At 42.8% G+C, this 22968-nt stretch overlaps 2 protein-coding genes across 2 annotated transcripts in view; one reads left to right on the forward strand and one right to left on the reverse strand.

Annotated features, from left to right (window-relative positions):
• Nucleotides 1–541: 541 nt before the first annotated feature.
• Nucleotides 542–14289, reverse strand: AMDHD1 (amidohydrolase domain containing 1). Its single transcript, XM_061124174.1, has 9 exons — nucleotides 14153–14289; nucleotides 12299–12405; nucleotides 10626–10690; nucleotides 8448–8725; nucleotides 6091–6316; nucleotides 4172–4296; nucleotides 2691–2784; nucleotides 1748–1908; nucleotides 542–629 (listed from the first exon to the last, which is right to left on the reverse strand). Exons 1-9 carry the CDS (start codon nucleotides 14287–14289, stop codon nucleotides 542–544), a joined length of 1281 nt encoding a protein of 426 aa, XP_060980157.1.
• A 235-nt stretch (nucleotides 14290–14524) lies between these two features.
• CCDC38 (coiled-coil domain containing 38) overlaps nucleotides 14525–22968 on the forward strand; it is a 35988-nt gene continuing 27544 nt past the window's right edge. Inside the window, exons 1-3 of the mRNA XM_061125609.1 lie at nucleotides 14525–14603; nucleotides 19475–19531; nucleotides 21931–22031. Of these exons, the coding sequence (XP_060981592.1) occupies nucleotides 19489–19531; nucleotides 21931–22031 (144 nt within the window). The 5' untranslated portion in view covers nucleotides 14525–14603; nucleotides 19475–19488. The remainder of the gene's footprint in view (nucleotides 14604–19474; nucleotides 19532–21930; nucleotides 22032–22968) is intronic.

A 22968-nucleotide genomic window follows, 5' to 3' on the forward strand; every position in this document is an offset into this window, starting at 1 on the left:
TGATTTCTCATGTTGCTGTAAACAACAACAATAATAGTGATAGAAAGTATTTATTGAGAGCTATAAAATTTTTCAGACATTTGTAATTAATGCGAAGAATCAAAAACTTAAAAACAATTTTTAAAAATTGTACTATTGGATTTGATCAAAACGCATCCATTACAAGAAGGTCCCTGTACTTGTTTATAAAATGACAAGTCTTGAACTCTGCCATGAAGCTCTATTGTAAGGGTTGAGAAGAAATTAGAAATAGAAGAACACCCTCCCCTCAGAGGACACTAATGAATTAATCTGCAGAATATTTATAACAAAACTTTGTGAAGTTAATGTTTGAGACTATCATCACAAGTTGTTTACCTGATTATATGTCAACGTGCATATGTTAAAATAATTGAATCCCTTGGGTTTCTCAAGTGGATTAACAAAATATTGAAATATATTTAAATGACATCATTCTGCTAAACAACTAAGGTATTTTAACTCTTAACATAACTGTATTGACTTATACAGTCGAAGAGTCTCCTCTTTCCTTATAGATCTATCATTTTTTATAGATGACTTTTCCTTTAGCGATAACATAATCAATTAATTCATGATGGCCTCCAAACTGGTAAATCAAATGCTCCCATCTAGAAAGAAATCAAACATTAATGCATACAAGTCAAAATGATTACTTTGTCAATAAATGCTAATTTCAAAATACATTCTCTAAAAATTTATTTATACTTAGTAGTTAATATTTGGGCTTTAAAAAAAATGACAAAGTACCATGATAATCAGTCTATGATAAATCAAGCATTGTTTAATGATATTAAATATCTGATCTTAAAATATTTGATTCAGTTAAATGAAGCATAAATTGTAACATTAGCATTACTTTCCATGAGACAATAGCTTATGATCCTCAAGAGTAGAATTATGGAGCCACCCTCTTCTGTTGAACATGAGGTCCAAGAGCTGGGAGAGACTTGCTAGGGTCCAGACACCATAGAATTCACAACTTTAAGATTTAGAACAATAAGACTCAAATTGTTACACTGGAGGTCCACATGGCAGCAGACTGTGGGTGAACAGTACAAAACCAGAGGCAGAATAACTGCAGCAAAGCTTTTGGCATGCAGTAGGAAGGAGAAGTCAGAGAGGTAATGAATTAGAACCAGGGCGACAGGCTAGAGCTGTGACCTGAAGGGCTCAGTGCAAGCAGCGAAGGTCAGCGCACAAGAAGAAAAACAAAACCCATGTCAAAGAGCAGCACAGGTCCAAGGTCCAGGTAAACAGGGCAGAAACCCAGAGATCTACGAAAGATGGAAGACAGACGAGAGACCAGAAAAGTTGGTCTACCCTGCAGTTTAGGAGCTGGAGGGAGACTTTTTGCTTAGAAAAGGGGGACAGTGAGAAGACCGGGTAGCTTCTCTGAGCTTACACAGAGCCTGACACGAATCATCAGTGGAAGGGGGTTTTAACCAAGTCTCCACAAGACAGTGGACATACAATAGAATGGGGCTTCCCCAGTGGCTCAGACAGTAAAGAATCTGCCTGCAGCGCAGGAGACCTGGGTTTAACCCCTGATCAGGAAGATCCCCTGGAGAGGGAATGGTGACCCACGCCAGTGTCCTTGCCTGGAGAATCCCATGGACAGAGGAGTCTGGTGGGCTACGGTCCATGGGTCGCAGAGAGTTGGACACGACTAAGCTACTAACACTTTTATTTTCATACAATAAAATGGCTTACTTGGGAGAACACCCACCTGGGTGAATTGATGATAATGAGATCTCCCTGCTTGCCAACTTCCAAAGATCCCTGTGTGTGGGATCTTCCCAGGGCATAAGCGGCATTGATGGTGGCAGCAGCCAAGGCCTCGGGCATGGACATTCTCATGTTCACACACGCCAGATGCATGACCACTGGCTAAGACGGGAAGAGAAAAGCAACTAGACAACTGCCACCTAGAACATTTCTCAACAAAGCACAACAAATAATGATAGATAAATGCCTAAGTAAAGCAGGGTGAATTAATATGAGAAAAATTTTAAATTTAAATGTAAAGATTCTTATGCTTTGGGAAAGATTTCTTTATTACAGGGATTGCTCACCCACCCACCCCATATGTGTTTAATATTTATTTATTACTTTTCAAGGGTCTCCCCTAGTGGCTCAGTGGTACAGAATCAGCCTGCCAATGCAGGAGATGCGGGTTTGATCCCTGGGTCAGGAAGACCCCTGGAGGAGGAAACGGCAATGCACACCAGTATTCTTGCCTGGAAAATTCCATGGACAGAGGAGCCTGGTGGGCTACAGTCCAGGGGGTTGCAGAAAGAGTTGAACGTGAGCACGAACACTACTTTTCAAGGTCACTTACTGTCATAGGAAGCTCACCTCCATATTTGCTTACTAAAACTTCTTTGAGATTATTCAGTTCCGAGGGGGAGAATAGGTTATTGTAAAACCACAATGCCCAAGGCTGCATCAAAGCATAATAGACCCTTTTTCTCCTCTCCCTAAGCCTGGAGGCAATCAAGAGGCACAGAAATACGCAATTATACTGCTGTCTACACATTCTTTTTCTTTTTTCACCGGAAGATATTTTTAGATCTTTGATGCATTTTACCAGTTAGTGAAATATTTTTAAATTATTTATATGCTTGGTAGAAGTTTCAGTCTGCTCATAAAGGCATGTTAAGAATAATTACCATTGAAAAACAATACGCATTAGGGTTAAAATCGCTGCCCAGGGCCACTATGACTCCTTCATCTAACATTTTCCTGGCTCGAGGTTGCTTCAGTCTAAGGAGAAGGGGGAAGAAAGATATCAGTCTCAAGAAGTGGAAATTTTGAAGAACATCTGAAGATGTTCAGAATTGAAGCAGATTTAAGATATCCCGGCAGGCCGCGGTTCACAGGGTCGCAGAGTCGGACACCACTTAGCAACTCAACAATAACAACAAGATATCCAGCTCCTCCGCCTTCTGGAAGAAGAAACAGAAACTCAAGATTAAGTGATTAGTGGTGGGATCTAGCATAATCCCAGGACTCCTGATTTTTATCATCCTGCTTTTGAAATCACTTGGGTATGACTAACTTCTTTAATTGGGGATTATCATGACAATCACTACATTGAGACATTCTTGTGAAGAAAGAAAAGTATAACTGAAAATTGTTTTCAAACATAATACATGTTTTAGAACTCCAAAATATAAACAACAAGGTTTAAATAGTGCTTTTAAAGTTAACTTTCATTTTGCAATTTTAAAATTCGTATCTCTCCCTCTCCTTTTTGGAAGGTGGGGGTCTCAAACATTTTTGTAGGTTCTTTAAAATTCATCTGAAGGTCCAAGAATCTAAGATGTACAATGTTTGTGCTTATTCCTGGACTGGGTATTTCCCTGATCTCCTTGACCAAATACAATTTAGTCTTTAGGACATGGCTCAAAAGTTGAATCAAAGATGAACAAAGATGGACACTAGTTAATACGGTGAGGACAGATTTCATTCAGTGACAACTATTGCAAAAGAGAAGAGTCCAGGGTGAACTGAACTTTGTTTTGTGCAGGGTAACTGGATGTTTTAAAAGGATGAACGGAGGCCTTCTCTGGTGTTTCAGTGGACGGGAGCCTGCCTGCCAATGCAGGGGAGAGCAGTCCCGGCCCTGGTCTGGCAAGACTTCACATGCTGTGGGACAGCCAAGCCTGTGCGTCACGACTTCCGGGCCGTGCTCTAGAGCCCTCAAGCCGCAATTACTGAGCCCATTTGCTCCAAACACTGAAGCCCGGACACCTAGAGCCTGTGCTCTGCAATAAGAGGCCTCTCACTGCAACGAGAGGCCTGTGCACTGCAACGAAGAGCAGTCCCTGCTTACCACAGCTAGACAAAGACTCAATCCATGGAAGGCACACAGCCAGATCCCTGGGGAGATGCCACAAAATATACTTAGACATCTCCTCTTTCCTCTTACTTGTAGGATTTATGAGGATAATGGTCCCCACTTGCATCATCTTAGAAAGCAACTCATTCGGATTTAGAATATTCCTAACATCTTATGTGTGCTTTTTAAAGTATGAAGCCTCTTTTCTAATTATAAAAGGGTGATGAAGTAGTATTTGGGCATCTTGGAAGTCTGTGTCTTTACAGCTCATACTTGCAGCTCCTGCGTGGAGGTGGAAAACAGCCTCACCTCAGCATGTAGGCCGTGGTGGGCAGGAGGACAGCAGAGCATCTGGCTGTTGCCATGGCAGCGATGCCTTCATCACTCACTTCTTCCAGGTGACTGACGGCCTGCGCTCCCAGTTCCGCCCCAAGCTAAGCAGAACGGACAGAGAAAGAGAGGTTTCACGCACGGCAACAACAAATCAATAAAGTGCCAACATATGGTTTTTCCTACAAAAATAAACAATACTCTATTATTGCCAACTACCTCTTGTGAGCACAAGCCTCCAAGTGGGTAAAGGGTTTATGGTGGACATTCATTTGAAAATTTAGCTAGCATGCTACTTCAAAAACTATTCCTACACACAAATGCTTACCAAGATCTTTAAACATTTGCTAGAAGAGAAAATTTTATGAATCTTATGAATCAGAATAAAATATTGAGCAAACCTGGTAGTGAAATCTGATTTTATACATCATAAATTTACAAGAAAGGTACCTGGAATGCCATTGCCTCAGAGGAAACAGATGAGGTGAGAAAACAGACTTTAGGAATATGGAATCATTTGTATAATTTGAAAATATCTTCTTTTTTCTGCCACACCTCACAGCTTTCGGGGTCTTAATTCCTGGGCCTAATGTGGGCCCCTGGCAGTGGACACGCAGAGTCTTAAACATTGGACCACCAGGGAAGTCCCTAGATTATCTTCTTGAACTTGGCTTTCCTCCAGATGAAAAGTTTATGCTAGGTTGTTAGAAGACAACCAAGAAGAGGTAATGCTTGGATAAGAATGTATTAAAGTGGATTATTTCTCAACTTGACAAATTTTGACACATGCGCGCACGTGCACACACACACGCGAAGTGCCCCAGGCTGAAAGGTGACATGAGGAGCCTTCCAAGGAAAGAAGACTGATAGCTGGCGTTCGGCTGTGAGCCAGGGAGGCTGCGATGCCCACCCCAGGGCAGGGAAGAAGAGCCCCCAGCGGCATCTGGCTCAGGCAGACGGGCACTGGGATCGGGGCTCCGCGGGCTTGTGGGCAGCGCAGACGATGCTCCCCAAGGCAGGTTCCCTTTTGATCTTGAAATCATCCTCAACTTTCCCAAACTTGATTTGCTCATCCAGGGAATTGTCAACTTCTATTGATCTAATTCACATTTAATTCAGTCACTCTCTACAGCCCAAAGTATCTTGTTGACCACCCAGTTCTCATTCATTTAACAAATATTTCCTTTCTAAAGACCATTTGCACTCTAGGCACTGTGTTAACCTCCAGGAAATAAGGCTGGGTAAGGTCAGACATGACTGAGTGACTAAGCGTGTGCACACACACAGACACACACACACACACAAGAAGACATGGGTGTGGTCCTCAATGTGTTCATGTCCAGTAGGAATCACAGAGGAGATTTTAAACAGCGGAACAAGGACAGGGAGGGGCTATAACCCACTCTTAGAGAGGTTTGGGAAGGATCCCAGAGAGGTAGTCACTCAGATGAAACTTGGAGGGGATTTTGAGTTTCTTCTAAGTATGAATAAATGAATCTGGGAAAGACTTAACAATTTGAAAATCATCCTGTCACTATTAAGGCATGCTCCACTAAAATTCATGTGAATGCTGCCACAGAAAAACTCTAGAAGCTTCCTGTGAAATTAAGAGACTGTGCTAGGGTGACTTCGAATGACAATCAAAATAGGTTGTTAATTTAGTAAATGAGATCACAAAGGTTTTTTTTTTTTTTCTACTAGTATCACCAGGAGGAGATAATAAAAGCAAATGATCAGCAAAAAAGGATTCCAAGGCTCAACCAGACCAACCTACACATATTTCTAACAAATTTCCCCATGCTCTATCTTTTCAGAAGGTCATTCCTTCCTTTGAACAAACTCATTGAGTTTTCCACAGCACGAGTGTTGACAAAGGAAGAGCAAGAGAACAACCATACCTCAGCAGCCTTCATGGGGTGGAGTTCATCCCCATGGAAGTTAATCTGTAACCCTATATCTTTCCCACTTTGAAGAATTCTTCTGGTGGAATCAAGGTCAAAGACACCCTTTTCACAGAACACATCTATATTGTCAATGTGTATTTCCCCATTTCTGCCAAGTTCCTTCAGCCTTGGGAGGTGGTTTTTGATGATGTCATCAGCGGCCTCAGAAGCAGTTTTTCCTCTGAGAGAAGAGAAGGAGATCACCACAGGCAAGTTTAAAAAAAAAAAAAAAATTGTTGGAGAAAGTGGTCTTTGGTACTTGGAGAACTTAAGAAACTATAGATATGTGACCCTGAGCCTCAAAAAGGTAAAGAAAGAATCAAAGCTATATATAACTCAGGACTCTTAACAATTGGGACAAGCCTGCCTAACAGAGGTATTGACAAGACTTCTGTATACACTGGCCCTAGAGGCAGAGAGACAGATGGCTTACCCATTCTGGCATACTGGGGCTGCCTTTGGGAAAGTCAGCAAGGCCACCTGGCTGAAAACCTGAATCTTCTTGCCAAGGACATTTAGAGGACATGCTGGATGCTTCCCTGACACCCAACTGTGGGCCCCATACCTGGGTCCAGCTATCATCCTGACTTTTTCTTCCTCCACAGTTTCTAGAGGCATCTGCCTAAGGAGTTCTGTCTCATCAGACGTAGGGGAAGAAGGAGACCCTGAAATGCTAAGATTCCTGGGTAGTTATATCTGAGAATGGGCTGGGCTTTTGGGTCAGAGAACCCCAGAGCTCCACCACTTGCAGGCTGTATAACTTTGGACACGTGATGCAGAAGTCATGGGGCATCCTCTGGGCCTTTAACTGTGGGTATGAAGAGGAGAGCTCGCAGGTTCACTGGCAGATGGAGAATTTTTCTGTAAAACATCAGCTGTGTGTCTGGCACACAGAAAACTCTCAGCAAAAACTGCCTGGGTGGGTAGACAGATGCGGACTATGAGGAGACAGGTACTTATATATGTTGTTTCTGTTTTTGAGACAACCATATAGGAAAGGTGTTATTTTGCTGATTTACAGATGAACAATTCATGTTCAGAAAAATTAATGATCAAAACTTAAAATCAACCAGTTGGACGGAGCTAAGCTAGATTCAAACCCAGGTCTGAGGTCTCTCCAAAGTTTGAGACTTTTCTTCCATGTCACATTGTCTTTCCAACTGAAAAAAAATGACGAAAAACAGACTATCATAAATAGGGTATCCCAGAAGTCTAGTGCAGTTTCAAGTCTTAATAATTTCAGAAGTATAAATGGTAAATACATACAACAAACATCACTGTAAATATTCAGTGTTTATGTTTCTTCCTACTTAATTCATTTTATAAATTTTTCACAATAATTTTCAATGTTAATTTTTTTGGTTCCTCTGATTGAGGATGGTAAACAAATATTAACATTAAAATGTCTATTTTTCAAAGTTCACAGAACTAAATAAGTGTAAAAAATTGAATTAAACCTGAAATGATTTAATTATTAATTTTAAATATTATTTAATTAAACAGGCTATTTAAATAATTAAACCATTTTTGTAAGCCTGCGGCATTTATTCTCTAAGTTACTACAACTTAAAACTTCACAGGCAACACCCTGTGAATTTTGTAGTCTGGATCTCTTTTGGATCTTTTGGTTCTGGAACTGTGGGCCTTCTGATGTAGTGACTCCAGGACAGACAAGATGCAGGGACAGAAGGGTAGAGAATTCTGGATGGCAAATCCACACGGGAGAAGCTTTTTAGATCAACAGAAAAGCTGAAAAACACATTTACAATAAAACAAAAGTGTTTGCTGCCAAACAAGCAAACAGATGAACAGAAACAAAAACCAGCTGAGTCTTCTTGATGTCAAGACTTGCTCCACCTCTACAGGGTGTTATATAAAAGGTGCCTCTATGATCACTGTCATGGGAAACTACTTAAATGAGCATCTGTCATTTTAAAAATGCTGCGATTCATGGGGTCGCAAAGAGTTGGACATGACTGAGCGACTGAACTGAACTGAACTGATCAGGGCAATTTCTTTTTGCTGACCAAAAAAAAAAAAAAGTTGTGAACATCTCTTTTTCCTTCACCATGAAGAGACTTGCAAATGGGTGGGTCTGATGGAGACCACCTGTCTAAAACCATGCGTGTGAGATGACTGACCTTTAGAATCAGAACACCTTTCCAAAGATTCTACTGGTTCCTCTGCAAGAGCTCAAGTGCTGGTGCCCCTTAGGCCCCTGGAGAACACAGCCCCCACTCAGAAGCCCCCACATGACCCCTTCTGGTTTTCAACTGCCCGAGTTAAACCCCGGTCCCTTCTGTTGAGGTTACTTTGGCACGGAGTGGGCTCCGCAGTAAGTGACCGAGATGCCGATGTCCAAGTCCCGCCGGGCACGCTCAATCACCCGCAGCATCTTGAGCTCCGTCTCCAGGCTGAGGCCGTATCCACTCTTGCACTCCACCAGCGTGGTCCCCGCCCGCATCATGCACCCAAGCCGCTGCTGGAAGGAGCTATACAGCTCCTCCTCAGAGGCCTGGCGGGTGCGCTCCACCGTGAAGTTGATCCCTCCTCCAGCCTTATGGATGTCCATGTATGTGGCTCCTGCCAACTGAACACACAGGGTCACCCTTAGGTCTGGAAAATGAAGGGAGGCTGCAGGCAGGTCTGCAGAACCTATGTCCAGGGATGATATTCAACATGATTGACAACTGGTATGACGTAGGCACCATAGCCAATCAGAAAGGATGCTGGGACACACAATTCTAGAAGTCCCTACTCTGCCAGGGTGGTGGGGAGTTGTGGGAGTCAGAGGTATGCCAGGAAGGGACCAGGGTGGCAGAGATGGGAGACGTGGTAGGGACCTGGGGTCTCAGGGTAGCGACAATTTACCAACAGGTACAAAAGTATTTTAACAATCCAGTTAGTCCCAGTGTATATCAGCTGATCTCAGCACCTATGAGAAAGTGAAGCTTAGGCGATTAGGGGATCCCGCTGTCGTTACCTGAGTCTCCACCAAGAGACCCAGAGCATTTCCACCCCTCGGTGTTTGGCCACCTAGAGTTTCAGGCCTGACCTCTGTCACTCAAGAAAATAAAAAGGCTCTTCTGAGATCCTGCTGTTACTCTGAGCTGCAAGGAAGGTGGTGCAAAATGTGCCCTCCCGGGGCCCCCATTGCCAAACCCTTTCCTTTGATCTTAATTCTGTCCCATTCAAGGTATTGCAAACTAGAGCTTTTAAGGAAAGTTTCAATGGTTTGATAATAAATGATCTTCAAGGATTTCATGTTCACAAAAAGCTGGTGGGCTCGGTCCTTTCTGCATCAGATAATTAGAGAACTGGGCTGCAAACCTCTACATTTTTGGCTCTGAAATTCAGTGGTTCAATAAAGTCTTAAAAAAACAACTCTAGATTGTTGAGAAAGGTAGACAATACTTGAATACATTTTTTTTTCTTTTTCTTAAATCATCCAATTTGGCTGTTAGGATACACAGTTTTTGAAAAAACAGTGTGAAGAAAAAATATGAAGGAAACTCAATCTGAAAAGGCTACATACTATAGGATTCCAACCATATGACATTCTGGAAAAAGCAAAACTATGGCAACAGTAGAAAGGTCAGCAGTTACTAGTTTTTAGGAGGAGAGAATAGGCAGAGCACAGAGGATCTGGGGGGGCAGTAAAATTACCCTGTATGATATTACAGTCGTGGACATTTCCTCAAACCCAGAGAATGCACAACAGCAAGAGTCAACAGTAACAAGAACTGTGGACTACGGGTGATAATAATGTGTCACTGTAGGTTCATCCATGCTGACAAATGTACATCTCGGGTCAGGGATGTTGAAAATGGAAAAGGCTGTGCTTTGGACAGAAGTTGGGGGCCAGTGGTATACGGGAAATCTCGGAACCTTTCACACAATTGTGCTGTGAACCTAAACTGCTCTAAAAAGGTCTACTAAAAACAAGCAAATAAACAGTGTGAAAATGGCTCAAACCAGGGATGTGAGGGTTGACTGTGGCTAATTAATGCCTGATAAAAGACTATAATTTATGTTTCTTAATGTCTCATTTTTCTGTAGGAACAATATAAAGCTTATTTTATTTTGTGATTAATAATATATTTTTCCAACTTTGACCCCAGTGAGTGGTGATTTTCAAACTGCTTCCTGGAGTCCCTTTAAAGGCTACCAGGGAATGCAATGGGGGAAAAGAGGGGAAATTAGTGAGCAAACCAGGTAAAACTCTATTTTAACAGGAGCATTTGGCAGCTAAAATATCTTGAAAACTATTATACTTCAAACTATTGACAGCCCTGTGCATAAAGATTTGGCACCAAGTCATAAATTAGTTAACTTTGTAGTAACTTAGCTCCATAGTCAAAGCTAGTAAAAAATATCCATTAAATAGACACATAGACATTTGTTGTAAAGTCTAACAGCCTACAAACTCTAGAAGAAGTTTTGTGTATATTTGTGCTTTATTTCGATTTGCCATTGTTTACTGCAATTACCTTCATTGCAAACTCGTGAACTCTTTCTCCAGCCCACACTGGATGTGTGTGTGCATCCACTAAACCTGTAATCAATAAATCACATCATGTTTACAGTTATGAAATCAAAAGCACTTGGACAGTAGACAGACTCTAATACGGTTCTCAGGAAAGCATGACGGTGATAGCCATCTTGGAGGACGGTGGAGGGGGAAGAAGGCGTCTGCGTGGTTCCAAGAAGACTCTCCGTGGTTGGTTTACAAGGCTCTAATGGAAGACTGAATCAACATGATGAAAACATCCTCCAAAGAAACACAGCTCCTTTTGCCCAATAAATCCATGCTCTCCAAACAAGAATTTTAGAACAGAATGTCAAACCTACTAGTTGAGCAAACCCAAGGACTCTATCACCAAAGAATAATCTAGGTGTGAAAAAGAACAATACAATCCCTACCCTCCACTTTGAGAAGGCAAAATATGAAATTATAAAGATAAATCTTTCTTCAAGAAAGAAATATGTTTTAATGAAAGAGAAACCTTAAAGCAACCACTTGGAATTTTTGTTTATGCAGGTACAATTTGGTAAACTGTATCTTTCCAGAGCATTTAAAGTACCTATAGATTAACTGGTTCATTAGTGGCTTTGATTAGAGTAAAACCAAAAGTCCCTATTTGGATTGCTTTCTCTACCACATTCTGCTCTTTCTCCTCAGATTTCACCCTGACTTTCTCTCCTGACCCCCAAGAGCCAGACAGTAGAAGTTCTCTCATGTATACAGAGTACACATTTTTAAAGTATAAACCCTAACCTCTGTGTCTGCACAAAACTCAAAACTGGTGTGAACTTTGTTTCAGATGATTACATAAAAGCCGTGTTGGAGTGAAGTGTTAGTGCTCAGTCGTGTCTGACTCTTTGTGACCCCATGGACTGTAGCCCACCAGGCTCCTCTGTCCATGGGATTTTCTAGGCAAGAATACTGGAGTGGTTTGCCATCTCCTTTTCCAGGCGATCTTCCTAACCCAGGGATCCAACCCGGGTTTCCTGCATTGCAGGCAGATTCTTTACCACCTGAGCCACCAGGGAAGCTATAAAACATGGATAATTTAGGATATGGTGGCTAATAAACTGATTCTGTTGTCAATCACTAAAGATAAAAATGAACTTTGGTGAAATCTCTAGGGTTCTTTGGCTTATGCTTTTTCTGCCTGGAGATGGGCCCTTTGTCTCATACTCTATACAAATTTAGAGTCTATTCTAGAATTTGAGAGAGCAGCTTGCCCTATTTGCCTCCCCTGTGCAACAGATTAATAAAATTCTTTGGACAGTTTTTGAACCCAAACCCAAACCCAACACAGCTGGTTTCTTTTCAGCATGTGAGTGGAAAGAAGTGGAGTGAATGAGTGCATTTGATTCCAGCTGGTCCTTTACCTGTTTAGAGATCTTGGGTAAGATATTTCACACATAAACATCAGTGTTCTAATCTATGATGTGTAGACAATGATACTTACAAGGCAGTTCAGTGTCATTCAACAAGAAAATGTGTCTGTAAAGCAGTTAGACATTTACTAGTAGAAATTCAATAAATGGCAGATATTATATTTTCATATATTGTGAGACCTTATTTAAAACAAGCTACTACTATTCCTCTTTATTAAAACTGCTTTCAGGCCTTTATTGCAAAAGAGGTTAATACCTGGCAAGATGCATTTCCCAGAACAGTCAATTCTTTCTTCGAATGTTTCTTCTGAAAACTGTTTTTGGATAGCATCAGCAGGACCAATGGCTTTTATGAACCCATCTCTGAAGAAAAATCAAGAAATTATCACTAAATTTGGAGGAAATATTGTGAAAAATTTGACCAATGATTTTAACTATAAAATGATTACCAGTAAGTATAATGAACTTACTTTCAGTCAGTCAATATTTACTGTATTTCCTTCTTGAGCTTTTGTCTTGGGAAATTGACTCTAGCCACACACACGGCAAAAGTCATGTGTGGCAGAGATTGCTAGTTGTTCCCCAAGATCAATGTTTCCTTTTCCCACAGTGCTAGATTCCTAAATTTTAGCTGAAGTCTTGACCACCCAGAATAAAGACTTCATTTCCAAGTCTCCCATCAGCCAGGTGAGGCCACGAGACTAAGTTCTAGCCAGTAGGAGTTTCTTCTCTTCCTTCCTACCGGCTGGAATGGAGACACCATAATGGGAGAAGGCACAGCCGTCTTGGACGATGGAGTGACTGTGAGGAAGAGTGGAGTGCTCAGCTGAGCAAGAAGGTAGGGGTCTAGATCCTTGGAACTCCATGGAATATGGCTATCAATTGACCCTAGGTTCCTACATCCATGCAATTCTTGTTAACTGATTTTAACAAATTTTTGACCATAACACTGGGAATATTTTTATTCCTCTGTTAATTAAACACACAGAGAGTCCCTAAAAACTGGGCTCTTACACAATCCTAAGCAGCCTCAGATAAGGGATGAAACTCGTGTAATTTCAGCATCACTGGCTCTTCGATTCAGATGGGAATCCAACCCCCAGGCCCACTCCAAGTCTGCCTTCCAAGCTTCGGCTGTTCTTTTACTCTCAGAAGGTTAAATAACTGAAAAATGTCCTCTCTTTCTGGTGGCTGAATTTTAATTTTCTATCACCCCAAACCATCACCACATAAAGGGCTTCTGTGGGTTTCAAGTTTTGGCGTACAGTAGAAGTAGGTGGGAGATACGCTTTGTAAAAATTCCGATCTCAAAACTTCACCCACAGAGATTCTGATTCAAAAGACCTGAAGATAGGTGCGGAGCGGGTGGCGGGGACTGGACGAAAGTAATCAAAATGTACAAACTTCCAGTTATAAGATACATAAGTACTAGGGATGTAATGTATAGCACGATAAATATAATGAACACTGCTACATGTTATACATTAAGTTGTTAAGAGAGTAAGTCCTAAGTCCTGGTCACAAAGAAAACTTTTTTTTCTATTTCTTTGTATGAAAGGATGGATGCTCACTATACTTGCTGGTAATCATTTCATGATGTATGTAAGTTAATTCATTATGCTGTTCACCTTAAATCTATACAGTGCTGTATGCCAATTACATCTCAATAAAACTTGTTGGGGGGAGATCTGGGAATACGGAGGTGGGGAGGGATCAGAAATCTGTCTTAAAAAAAAAAAAAACAAAAAACAACTCAGGCCATCTGAGGCAGGTGGCCCCTGTCCACACTTCAGGAAGCACTGGAGAGAACCCCTACCCCTTCTGATCGCCGCAATCGTATTTTATCAGCAGAGGCGCGATCCTGATGCGGCTCAGTGGGTTGTGCAGCTTGAGAGTGTTTTTCTTTTCCAAGTGAATGACAACCCAGAGCGGCCAAACACGTTAGCAATAGGCGCCTGAAGGGCAGGCGTGCAACCATCTCCCGGGGTGCGGGAAGCCTGTTACCTCCCTTCCCTCCACAGTGCACAAGTTAGAGAAAGCGCACTTGGCAGACTGGTCCCCGCAGCAAGCGGCCCGCGGCGCCCGCAGCCCAGACGGCGCGGCCACTTACGTGCCCACCACCAGGCTGGCGCCCTCCAGCACCTCCAGGCTGCGCAGCGCGTCCCCGGCCAGGAAGCGCTCGCCGCGGGCGCACACCAGCACCGCTTGCCGCGCGTTCTCCAGCAGGAGGCGGTGGCCGCCGGCCATGTCGCCGCGCTCCGCGGGTCTGGCGGAGGCTGCGGGGCCGGCGCCGAGCGCGGCCGGCGGGGGCGCGGCCCGCGGCCCGGGGGGGCGGCGCGGGGCGGGGCCGCCAGCCTGGGAGTTTCCCGACCGCGGGGGTGCGGGCCTCCCCGCCACCAGCGCCGGGGCGGTGAGAGGACGACGGCAGGAACGCTGCTCAGTAATAAACGTTATAATGGCCTCTCCTCTTTGCCGGTCACTCTGTCACGTTCTGGGTAGACGCGGCAGGAATCGCTGTCCCTGCTTCACAGACTGCAGCTCAGCGGTGGGAAGAGAGAAAGGTGGGCCACGAGGATGGCGTGACCCGGCGGGAGGGCGTCGCCGAGGGCTCGGGTACCCCAGAGGAGCTGAAATGGGGAGGTGGGGGAAGCACCTGGAGGGAGCCCCGGGAGGGGACGGAGAGGGGAGACACCTCCGCCCCGGGGCCGGGGGCGCGCGGGCCACCGCAGAGCGAGCGGGGGTCGGTGGCGGGGCGTTGCGGGGGGAGTCGAGCGCGGTGACGGCGCCTCCCGCCTTTCGGTTGGCCAGCCGCACTCCATCCCCTCCTACCGGAGTGAGGGCGGATCGGGCCGAGACTGAAGAATCGACTGGCGCCTTCACCCAGCTTCCCCTAACCCCTTTCTGAAGGATAGGTTGGAAACGCTCCCGGATCCCAACTTGTTGAGGTAAAACTGGTTTCAGCTTGATGTTCCCCATCCCAACGGTATGCAGCGGGGCCTGCCCTCAATTAGCCACCAAGATGGGAGACCACCGCAAGCGTAAGGGGCTTCCCTGGTGGCTCAGAGGATAAAGCGTCTGCCTACCGTGCGGGAGACCCGGGTTCAATCCCTGTGAGGAAGATCCCCTGGAGCAGGAAATGGCAACACACTCCGGTACTCTTGCCTGGAAAACCCCATGGACAGAGGAGCCTGGTGGGCTACAGTCCATGGGGTCGCAGAGTCGGACACCACTGAGCGACTTCACTTTCTCTCACTTTCAAGTATAAGGAAGATGCTCTGTAATTCTTAGCCACATCTCTTCCTGCCTGTCAGTTGCTGTGAATACACTGGCAGGCACAGGTTTTTGAGCCTTCTAAATATTTCATTTTGTTTATACACTTATTAGAAGCTCTCTGTTAAGCCTTGTAGGACATTCAAAGATAGGAAGGCCCTTTTTCTTCCCAGCAAAGACTTTACAGTCAAAAGGAAGACACTTAATGGATGCAAATAACATATGATCAAAGAAAGCTGAGCCTGGCAAAACCACAAAATATAAAAGTCAACTTTGTGTCATTATAAAGCCATTTATAACAACAGAAAGCAAGAACTCCTTTAAATGAACACAATAAATAAGAATATAGTTAAGCTTCATATTATGGCCATAAAAAAAGAGACCAGTCAGGTAAGAAAGAGAAGGGGAAAATGGGAAAGAATTAAATAGATAATGTAAATAAGAGACACTAAAGAAGAAAACAAATCTATAGATTACCCACAGCTCAGACACACAATCACAAACAGGTGTCTTTCACAGTTTTAAAAAGAAAAGTATTTAAAAAAAAGTATAATATATGCAGAGAAATAATAGAAGTAGAAACAGTGGAAAATAGAGACACATAAAGTCACTAATTTATAGAGAAATGTTAACATTTGTTTATAAAATTTCTGCTAAATCAGTCACATTTTGCATTTATAGGCATATTTGCAGATATATGCAATTCTAGGTATAAAGGATGGGATGAAATTATAGGAACATAGAAGCCTGTGGGGTTTGATAAACTAGTCTTCATCCCACTTTTGTTACTTATGAACTGTTTGACCTTGGGGGTTTGCTTAATTTCCCTAAGCCTCCATTTTCTCACCTATATCATGGGGATGATTGTTTTACTTCATGGACTTACCTGAGCTTTAAATAAGATGGTGTGTAAATCACTTAGCCCAGTGCTTAGCTCTAAAGAAGTAATACTATTATTACTGATTATTACTGTCAGTTTATTTTAATCCTGTTATTTGTCTTGCTGGTCAGTTAAGTTAAAGATTTGATTTCAACTGATAGTCCTTCAAAGCATATATCATGTATTTAAAGCTTCCAAGTTCTTTGTAAGTCTAAAAGAAGTTGTCCTTTTTCTTCATGAAGATTTTATCTGTGGGTGAACTGAGTGTATTCGATTACAGTCCACACAGACAACATTGCTAAAAAAAGCCCCTGCAAACAAGTCTGCAGAAGTAAGAAGGTTAGGAGCAGACTTCTCTCCTCCAGCCATTGTTCGGTAATTACAGAGGGGTGAAGAGAACACATTTAGCCTCTGGAATGACCAGCTTCTGCAGCTCTTTGATTTACAAAGTCCTTGTCACACCGGGACTCACGTTGGCTGGTGTCTTTCACCTACTCTTCCTTCTCCTGGACCTGCAATTATTTCTTCAGTTTGCAAAAGGTACAGTCAGAAATGTCAACAAAAGAGTCCATACAGAAGAGCTAGTTTGACGCCAGTGGGGACTTTAAGGTCAAGCTGAAGGTAATTTCCTCATCACCATGCTCTGCTTCTGACCTAATCGAGAGAGGCAGGTCAGGGAGCAGGCCAAGGACGTAGTGGCGCCCAGCTTGCTGGTAAATAAAAAAAGATTGCTTGCACTGGTCTCTCCACACCATCCAAGGACACAGTTCACAGCCCTCTCTCCGAGTATTTGTCCAAGTGGGAGGGAAGGGGGTGGGGAAAAGTTGAGAGGCATTGGGTCTGAGAGAACCTGTCTAAATCTTCGTTTGCATTTCAGAGACAAAGATTTCTATATCCTGATGAAAGAATCTGCAAATCCACTTCCATTGAATTCTAGAGAGAATTGTTGAGAAAACCAAACACAAACTGCTTCAAATAACATCTGCTAGGTCCTGTTATTGGGAGTTCATTTAAAGTTGCTCTAGGACTGTAGGTTTAGATATTATTATGTAAAACCCCGTTCCTCTTTCTCTACTTCCACAAAGCTTGGAATATTAAGAATCTGTGCTAAGGTGGGTCTCTCTGCGACTCTGTGGGCTATAGCCCACCAGGCTTCTCTGTCCACGTGTTTCTCTAGGCAAGAAGACTGGAGTAGATTGCCATGTTCTCCTTCAGGGGATATTCCCAACCCAGGGATCAAACCTGTATCTCTTATGTCTCCTGCATTGGCAGGTGGGTTCTTTACCAGTAGTGCCACTTGGGAAACCCAATAAGGTGGGTCAGATTCCCCAAATTTGTATCAATATTTGTGGTCTATTCCTCTCAAACAACCTGGTTTCAAGAAGTTTAATTCAGGGTTTCTTATGAAAGGGGTTGTCAGTTACCCCTCCTCTTCTTTCCAAGTACTGTGGTTGTTCATAAGACAGAGTGGACCAGAAAGAAGACAGATCTGGATATCTATTTTGAAGAAAGTATAAGCAATTGTTTCCCTATCCGTCTATCATGAGTAAGCACTTTGCATACATTATCTGTGTTTGGAAATTACAACAAGGCTGTAAGGCTGAAAGAAAATTAGTATCCATACTTGGAAGAAGCAGTTTAGATGTGCTGAGCTTCATCGGTAGACCTAAGAGAGAGAGCCGAGAAGAGTCAGAAACAAGATTCAAACATGCCTGTCCCCAAAGGCTAGGGTCTTTCCATAGTGGCATTCATGGTACCCTATGATGACATGCATCAAAGGACCTGACTGTCTTTTATATTATGCAGTGACCACATGTGGTTGCATAATGTTAGAAGAATGCAAGAATTAATTAAACCAACCAGCATGGTGTTCACTTGGAAGAATAGTATATATTTATATTAGTGTATTTATATTTATATTACTCCTCTTAGAGGTCTAATAGATATCTCAAATTTATCATATTCCAAACTGAACCTTTGTTCTTCCCAACCTCCCTTTTCCCCACAGTCTTCTCTGTCTCCATTGATGGCAGTTTCATCCTTTAATTCCTGGGCTCTTTATCTCATACCCCATATTCAAACCATCACCCAGTCCTATAGTCTCTACTTTCCAAATATATCACCACTTCCACTACTATCCCAAGAGACCCCGTAAGCTCTTGCCTCTCAATAGCTGTAGCATCCCAACAGATCTCCCTACCTGACCCTCAGCTTCTTCTGTAGTCTATTCTCAGCTCAGCACTCAGAGTGATTCATTTAATGATCTTTATTCCAATTAGTAAATGACCTCCAGGGTCTTGTTGTCTCTTTGACCTTGGCTGTCACTCTCCCCTTTATTCACTGGTTAAGCTCCACTAGTCTCTTGCTGTTCTCAAGCACACCAAGTATCTTCCATTCTTAGAGTATTTTCTCCATGAGCTTACACCTATATGACCCTTACTATGCTTCTGATGCTGTCCAAAGGGCAAGACATATGCTAACTCCTATAACAATTTCAGGAGGTAGGTGCTATTCTTACCATCCCTTTTGAAAGATGGGGAAATGGAAGGGTAAGGGTGAAGAAGCATAATGAGAGTCCAGGCTCTTAATCACAAGCCCATGTTTCCTCTAAAAATGATGGCTTGCAATCAAACATTACCATTTTCAATCCCTGGTTTTCCAACTCTCTTTTTCTTCCATTGGAAGTTGGGTTTGTACATGTATTTTAGATGTGAATTTGCAGGCATCTGCTATGCAATCTGACAACATTTTCCCTCTCATTTGGGAGTGCTGTACGTAGTCGCTCAGTCGTGTCCAACTCTTTGTAACCCCATGGACTGTAGCCTGCCAGGCTCTTCTGTCCATGGGATTCTCCAGGCAAGAATACTGGAGTGGGTTGCCATGCCCTCCTCCAGGGGAATCTTCCTGACCCAGGGATTGAACCTAGGTCTCCCACACGGCAGGTGGATTCTTTACCATCTAAGTCACCAGGGAAGCCCCTTAGTCATCCTGCTATTTCTATTTTGTACAACAAAAACCATTCACTGACTTTGACTTATTTCCCCTGGTTAGTATATCATATTGGTTTAGTTTGAGAACTTTACAATCCCTTTCTAAGAATAGCTGGTTCTCTTCTTCTCCCTTATGTTCATCATCAGCCCTTCATTGATCAATAGAGGGATTAATACCTATGAAAATACAGAAGTAGAACAACTTCTAGAGACTATTGATTCCCTTTACATGTGCTATGTATTATGTAATGCTTATAGAGTTTTTAAAATATATTTCCTTTTCTTTGGACAGGGCCAAGACACAAAATGTCATCCCAGTTTTTGTCACTGTCACCAGTGACTCCTGCAGGTAAAGAAGAAATCAATTACTGGGCTCTTGCTTTGTAGCTAGTTACAGTTAGTCTCCATGGTGGACTGGGCAATAAGAAAAGGAGAACATTGTATGGCTGCATGATCAGACTTAGTCTCTCTATGTAAAGAGTTTATGAACTCCCTGCTGAGAAAGTTCCCTTCTATTTTTTAATACTGAAAAAAAATCTTCAAATCAGAGGGGCATTAAATTATCACAGTTAGCTACATTCTTAGAGTCCTTCATGATATAAAATAATTAGCTCAATTATTCATCATAATAAAGGACACAAAAACTACCCTTTATCAAAATCTGTCTTCTCCTTTCTTTTATCATCCTTTATCTCTTCATTTTTCCACTTCTTTACAAATGGACAAGGAACTTGTATTGGTCTGTACACAAGAATAACCTTTTATCACTTATAAATTTGACAAAGATTTAAAAATTGGACAACACCAAGAATGTGTTGTGGATAACAGGTGCTCTAGAGGCATTCTCTTTGAAAAAAAACATAGCCCTATCTGTGTTTAGAATTAAAAGGTGTAAGCTGCACTTGACAGAAAATATAAAACAGCAGTGGCTTAAACATGGCAGACGTTTATTTCTCTCTTAAGTAACAAACTCTGGAGAGAAGCTTTCCACAGCTCCTATGAAAGCTCACATCAGGGGCCCAGGCTTTTAGCTTGTTGCTGGTCTGTATTCTTTATCCAAGATGGCTGCTTCCACACCAGCGATAACACCCATATTCCTCCCAGCAAGGGGGAGAGTAAGGAAGGGAGGTACACACTCCTTCTTTTTAGGACACTTCCTAGAAGCTTCCCTCACCACTTCTCCTGACATCCCCTTGGCCAGAACTTACTTACATGGCTATATCTAGCTCCAAAGGAGGTTGAGACATATAGTCTTAACTCTGGGGGCCCGTGTGCCAAGTTAGAGTTGAAGGCTCTCTTTCTTAGAATAATGGAGAATGGGTATCAGAGAACCATTAGTAGCCTCTGCTCCACTATCAAACTTTAAAAAGCATTTAAATAGAACCATACTGGAAATTTCTTCTACAGATACATTTGAACAAGTGATTAAAGATATGCATAGAAGAATATTCAGTGCAGCATTATTTACAATAGCAAAAGACTGGGATCGACCATCATGTCCATTGATATGGGATTTGTTATATTAAGTATAATACATCCAAAGAATTGGCTACTAGATAGCTTTTTTTTTAATGAGCTAAATATATATGTGTTGATATAGAAAGAACTTCTAAGATATTGCCAACTGATAAAACCAAGATGCAGAATAATAGAATAGTATGTATTAGATGATCCCTCCTTTCTTAAAAGTTTTGTATTACTTTGTCAAGAACTATGAGGGATCTAAGATGTTCCCCTATTTACAAACTAATAAGTTTGCTTTCCACAGTTGCTTGGATACAAAACTCTTGGGTCACAGTGAAAGGATTTTATCACTCACAGAGCAATGAGCAGCATCTTTGGGAACAGTTTCCTGAGCCCATGACCTGCTTATAAATTAATAAAATTACATATTAATAACATTATATGACCCTCCGAACCCACCAGAACCCACGAAAGTTAGGATCTTGACAATACTTTGTGCCCCATACCTTATCTTCCCTCACCTGGGGCAGCCATCAAGCCTATTGCCTACTCTCATCCACACTCCGTCTCCAAGCCCAGCTGCCTGGATGCACCCTCAACTGTCTCTGCTCATTTATTACAAGACCTAAAATTTCACGTTCTGCTTTGACATCTTGGAGCCTCAGCGGGCTCTAAAGCCTTAACTGTAAGTCCTCCTGCTCTTGGCAGATTTGGCATCCACCAAGTGGAAAGTGTTCCCCATGAAGCTAATTCCTCTATCAGCAGGACCAGCTATGCTCCATAGCTCTTCAACATAATGGGTTTCATGTTCCTGCCAGCCTGTGAAACTATTCAAACAAGTCGGTCACGTCCTCCTGTAGGAACAGAGGTCATTCAACCCTCTTGTTGTGACAGAGCTTGCCTCCTGCCGCTCCTCCTGGTCCGCTGCTCCTGAGTGCGCGTGTGATGTGGTATGGCCCTGCGTGGCCCACGGCATCCTCCCACACTGGGGTGTATGTGACTGATGAAATTGCTGCCAGTCTCATCAGTCCAGTGTTGTCTGTTCATCTACCTTGTACTGCTTGGGGCAGCGGCTCCTCCCTCTTTCCCTGGGAATCAGAGGAACTGTGGCTCCTGCCCCCGTGATCCAGGCCCTATATCCCCACCTTGCTGGGGGCAAGGCTGCATGGATCCTCCTCCTCGGAGACCCAGGTGCCCTCACTTACTTTCCCCTGGATGGTGGAGCCTTGCTGTTCTGGTCAACATGAGGATTGACAGAAGTTTTCTGTTTTTTTTTTTAAACAGAGAAAGAAAAAGATGAGACAATCAAAAAGGACAGGCCATATAAGATCTTTTTTAAAGATCTCTTTCTCTTCAAAGAAAATGAAATGGCAGCAAAGAAAAGGGTAAGAGAAACCACAGTGGCAATCAATGTTAGGATCATACCCTCTTAGCCATCACCTTTATGAACTTTGCTGGGTTGAGATGTCAGATGTCAGATTGCGTGTCTCCCACTGTGCTAGGAGATGGTGTAATCGCTGTCTTAGGACAGCGTCCAGCTGTGGTAGGGAGCTAGCGATCACTACCTACTGGAGAATACACGCACAGCACTGCATTCTGGTATGACAGGTACAGTATACCCTATCCGCTGATTCTGATGCCCACATTTTCTCGCATTTTCACATTTCTGAAATTGGGACTCAGCTACATAGATGGGATGCCATTCAGCACTGGCACTGCATGAAATGATAGTGCGTCTTACAAATGACATCTTAGAGTTGAAATACAGTAACAGAAGCATGCATAGAGAAAGGGACACTTGTATTTGTTGGTGAAAAAAGGGAAGAGGGTGGCGGGAGCCATGATGGGGTATGTGTACAGAGACTACTGAGGAGATAACAAGAACTGAATCATTAAAAACAAGTCAGAATTTGCCAGGCAGATGCAAATAAGAGAATGTATATGTGTGTACTGGGGAGGAAGATGGAATAAAAGTGGAGGAAGAGGTGTCATTTTAGAATGAGTTGGTATGAAACTGTGGCCTACTTCCCAGCTATGCCTTGCAGTTAATTTCCCTGCTTGTATGATCAGACCTCACATCACTGCGTGATTTTTTTTTTTTTTTGAATGTCTACTTGGGAGGTCTATTTGCTCTCAAGTTTTCAATTCCACAGAATCAATCCTTTTCAATCAGTGGAATCTCCAAGTGACCTGCATTCTGAGCTAGATGAAACTGTGAAATTAAAACCAGATCACTTTCTAATCTCCTGTTTGTGAAGTTCATGTTTAATCAAGTTTGACTGTTCTTTCTTTGTGCTCAGCTTCCTACGAGAAGGGATTGAA

This window comes from Dama dama, chromosome 22, assembly GCF_033118175.1.
Source record: "Dama dama isolate Ldn47 chromosome 22, ASM3311817v1, whole genome shotgun sequence".
Lineage (NCBI taxonomy): Eukaryota > Metazoa > Chordata > Mammalia > Artiodactyla > Cervidae > Dama > Dama dama.

Excerpts from the sequence above, each read along its gene's own strand:
- AMDHD1 (XM_061124174.1), bottom strand. The coding sequence starts at position 14,289 with ATGGCCGGCGGCCACCGCCTCCTGCTGGAGAACGCGCGGCAAGCGGTG. Across the intron at positions 1,909-2,690 it reads ATGCGTATTGTTTTTCAATG|CCAGTGGTCATGCATCTGGC; the intron begins GTAATTATTCTT and ends TTCCCGTCTTAG. Across the intron at positions 630-1,747 it reads ATTATCATCAATTCACCCAG|ATGGGAGCATTTGATTTACC; the intron begins GTGGGTGTTCTC and ends ATTTCTTTCTAG.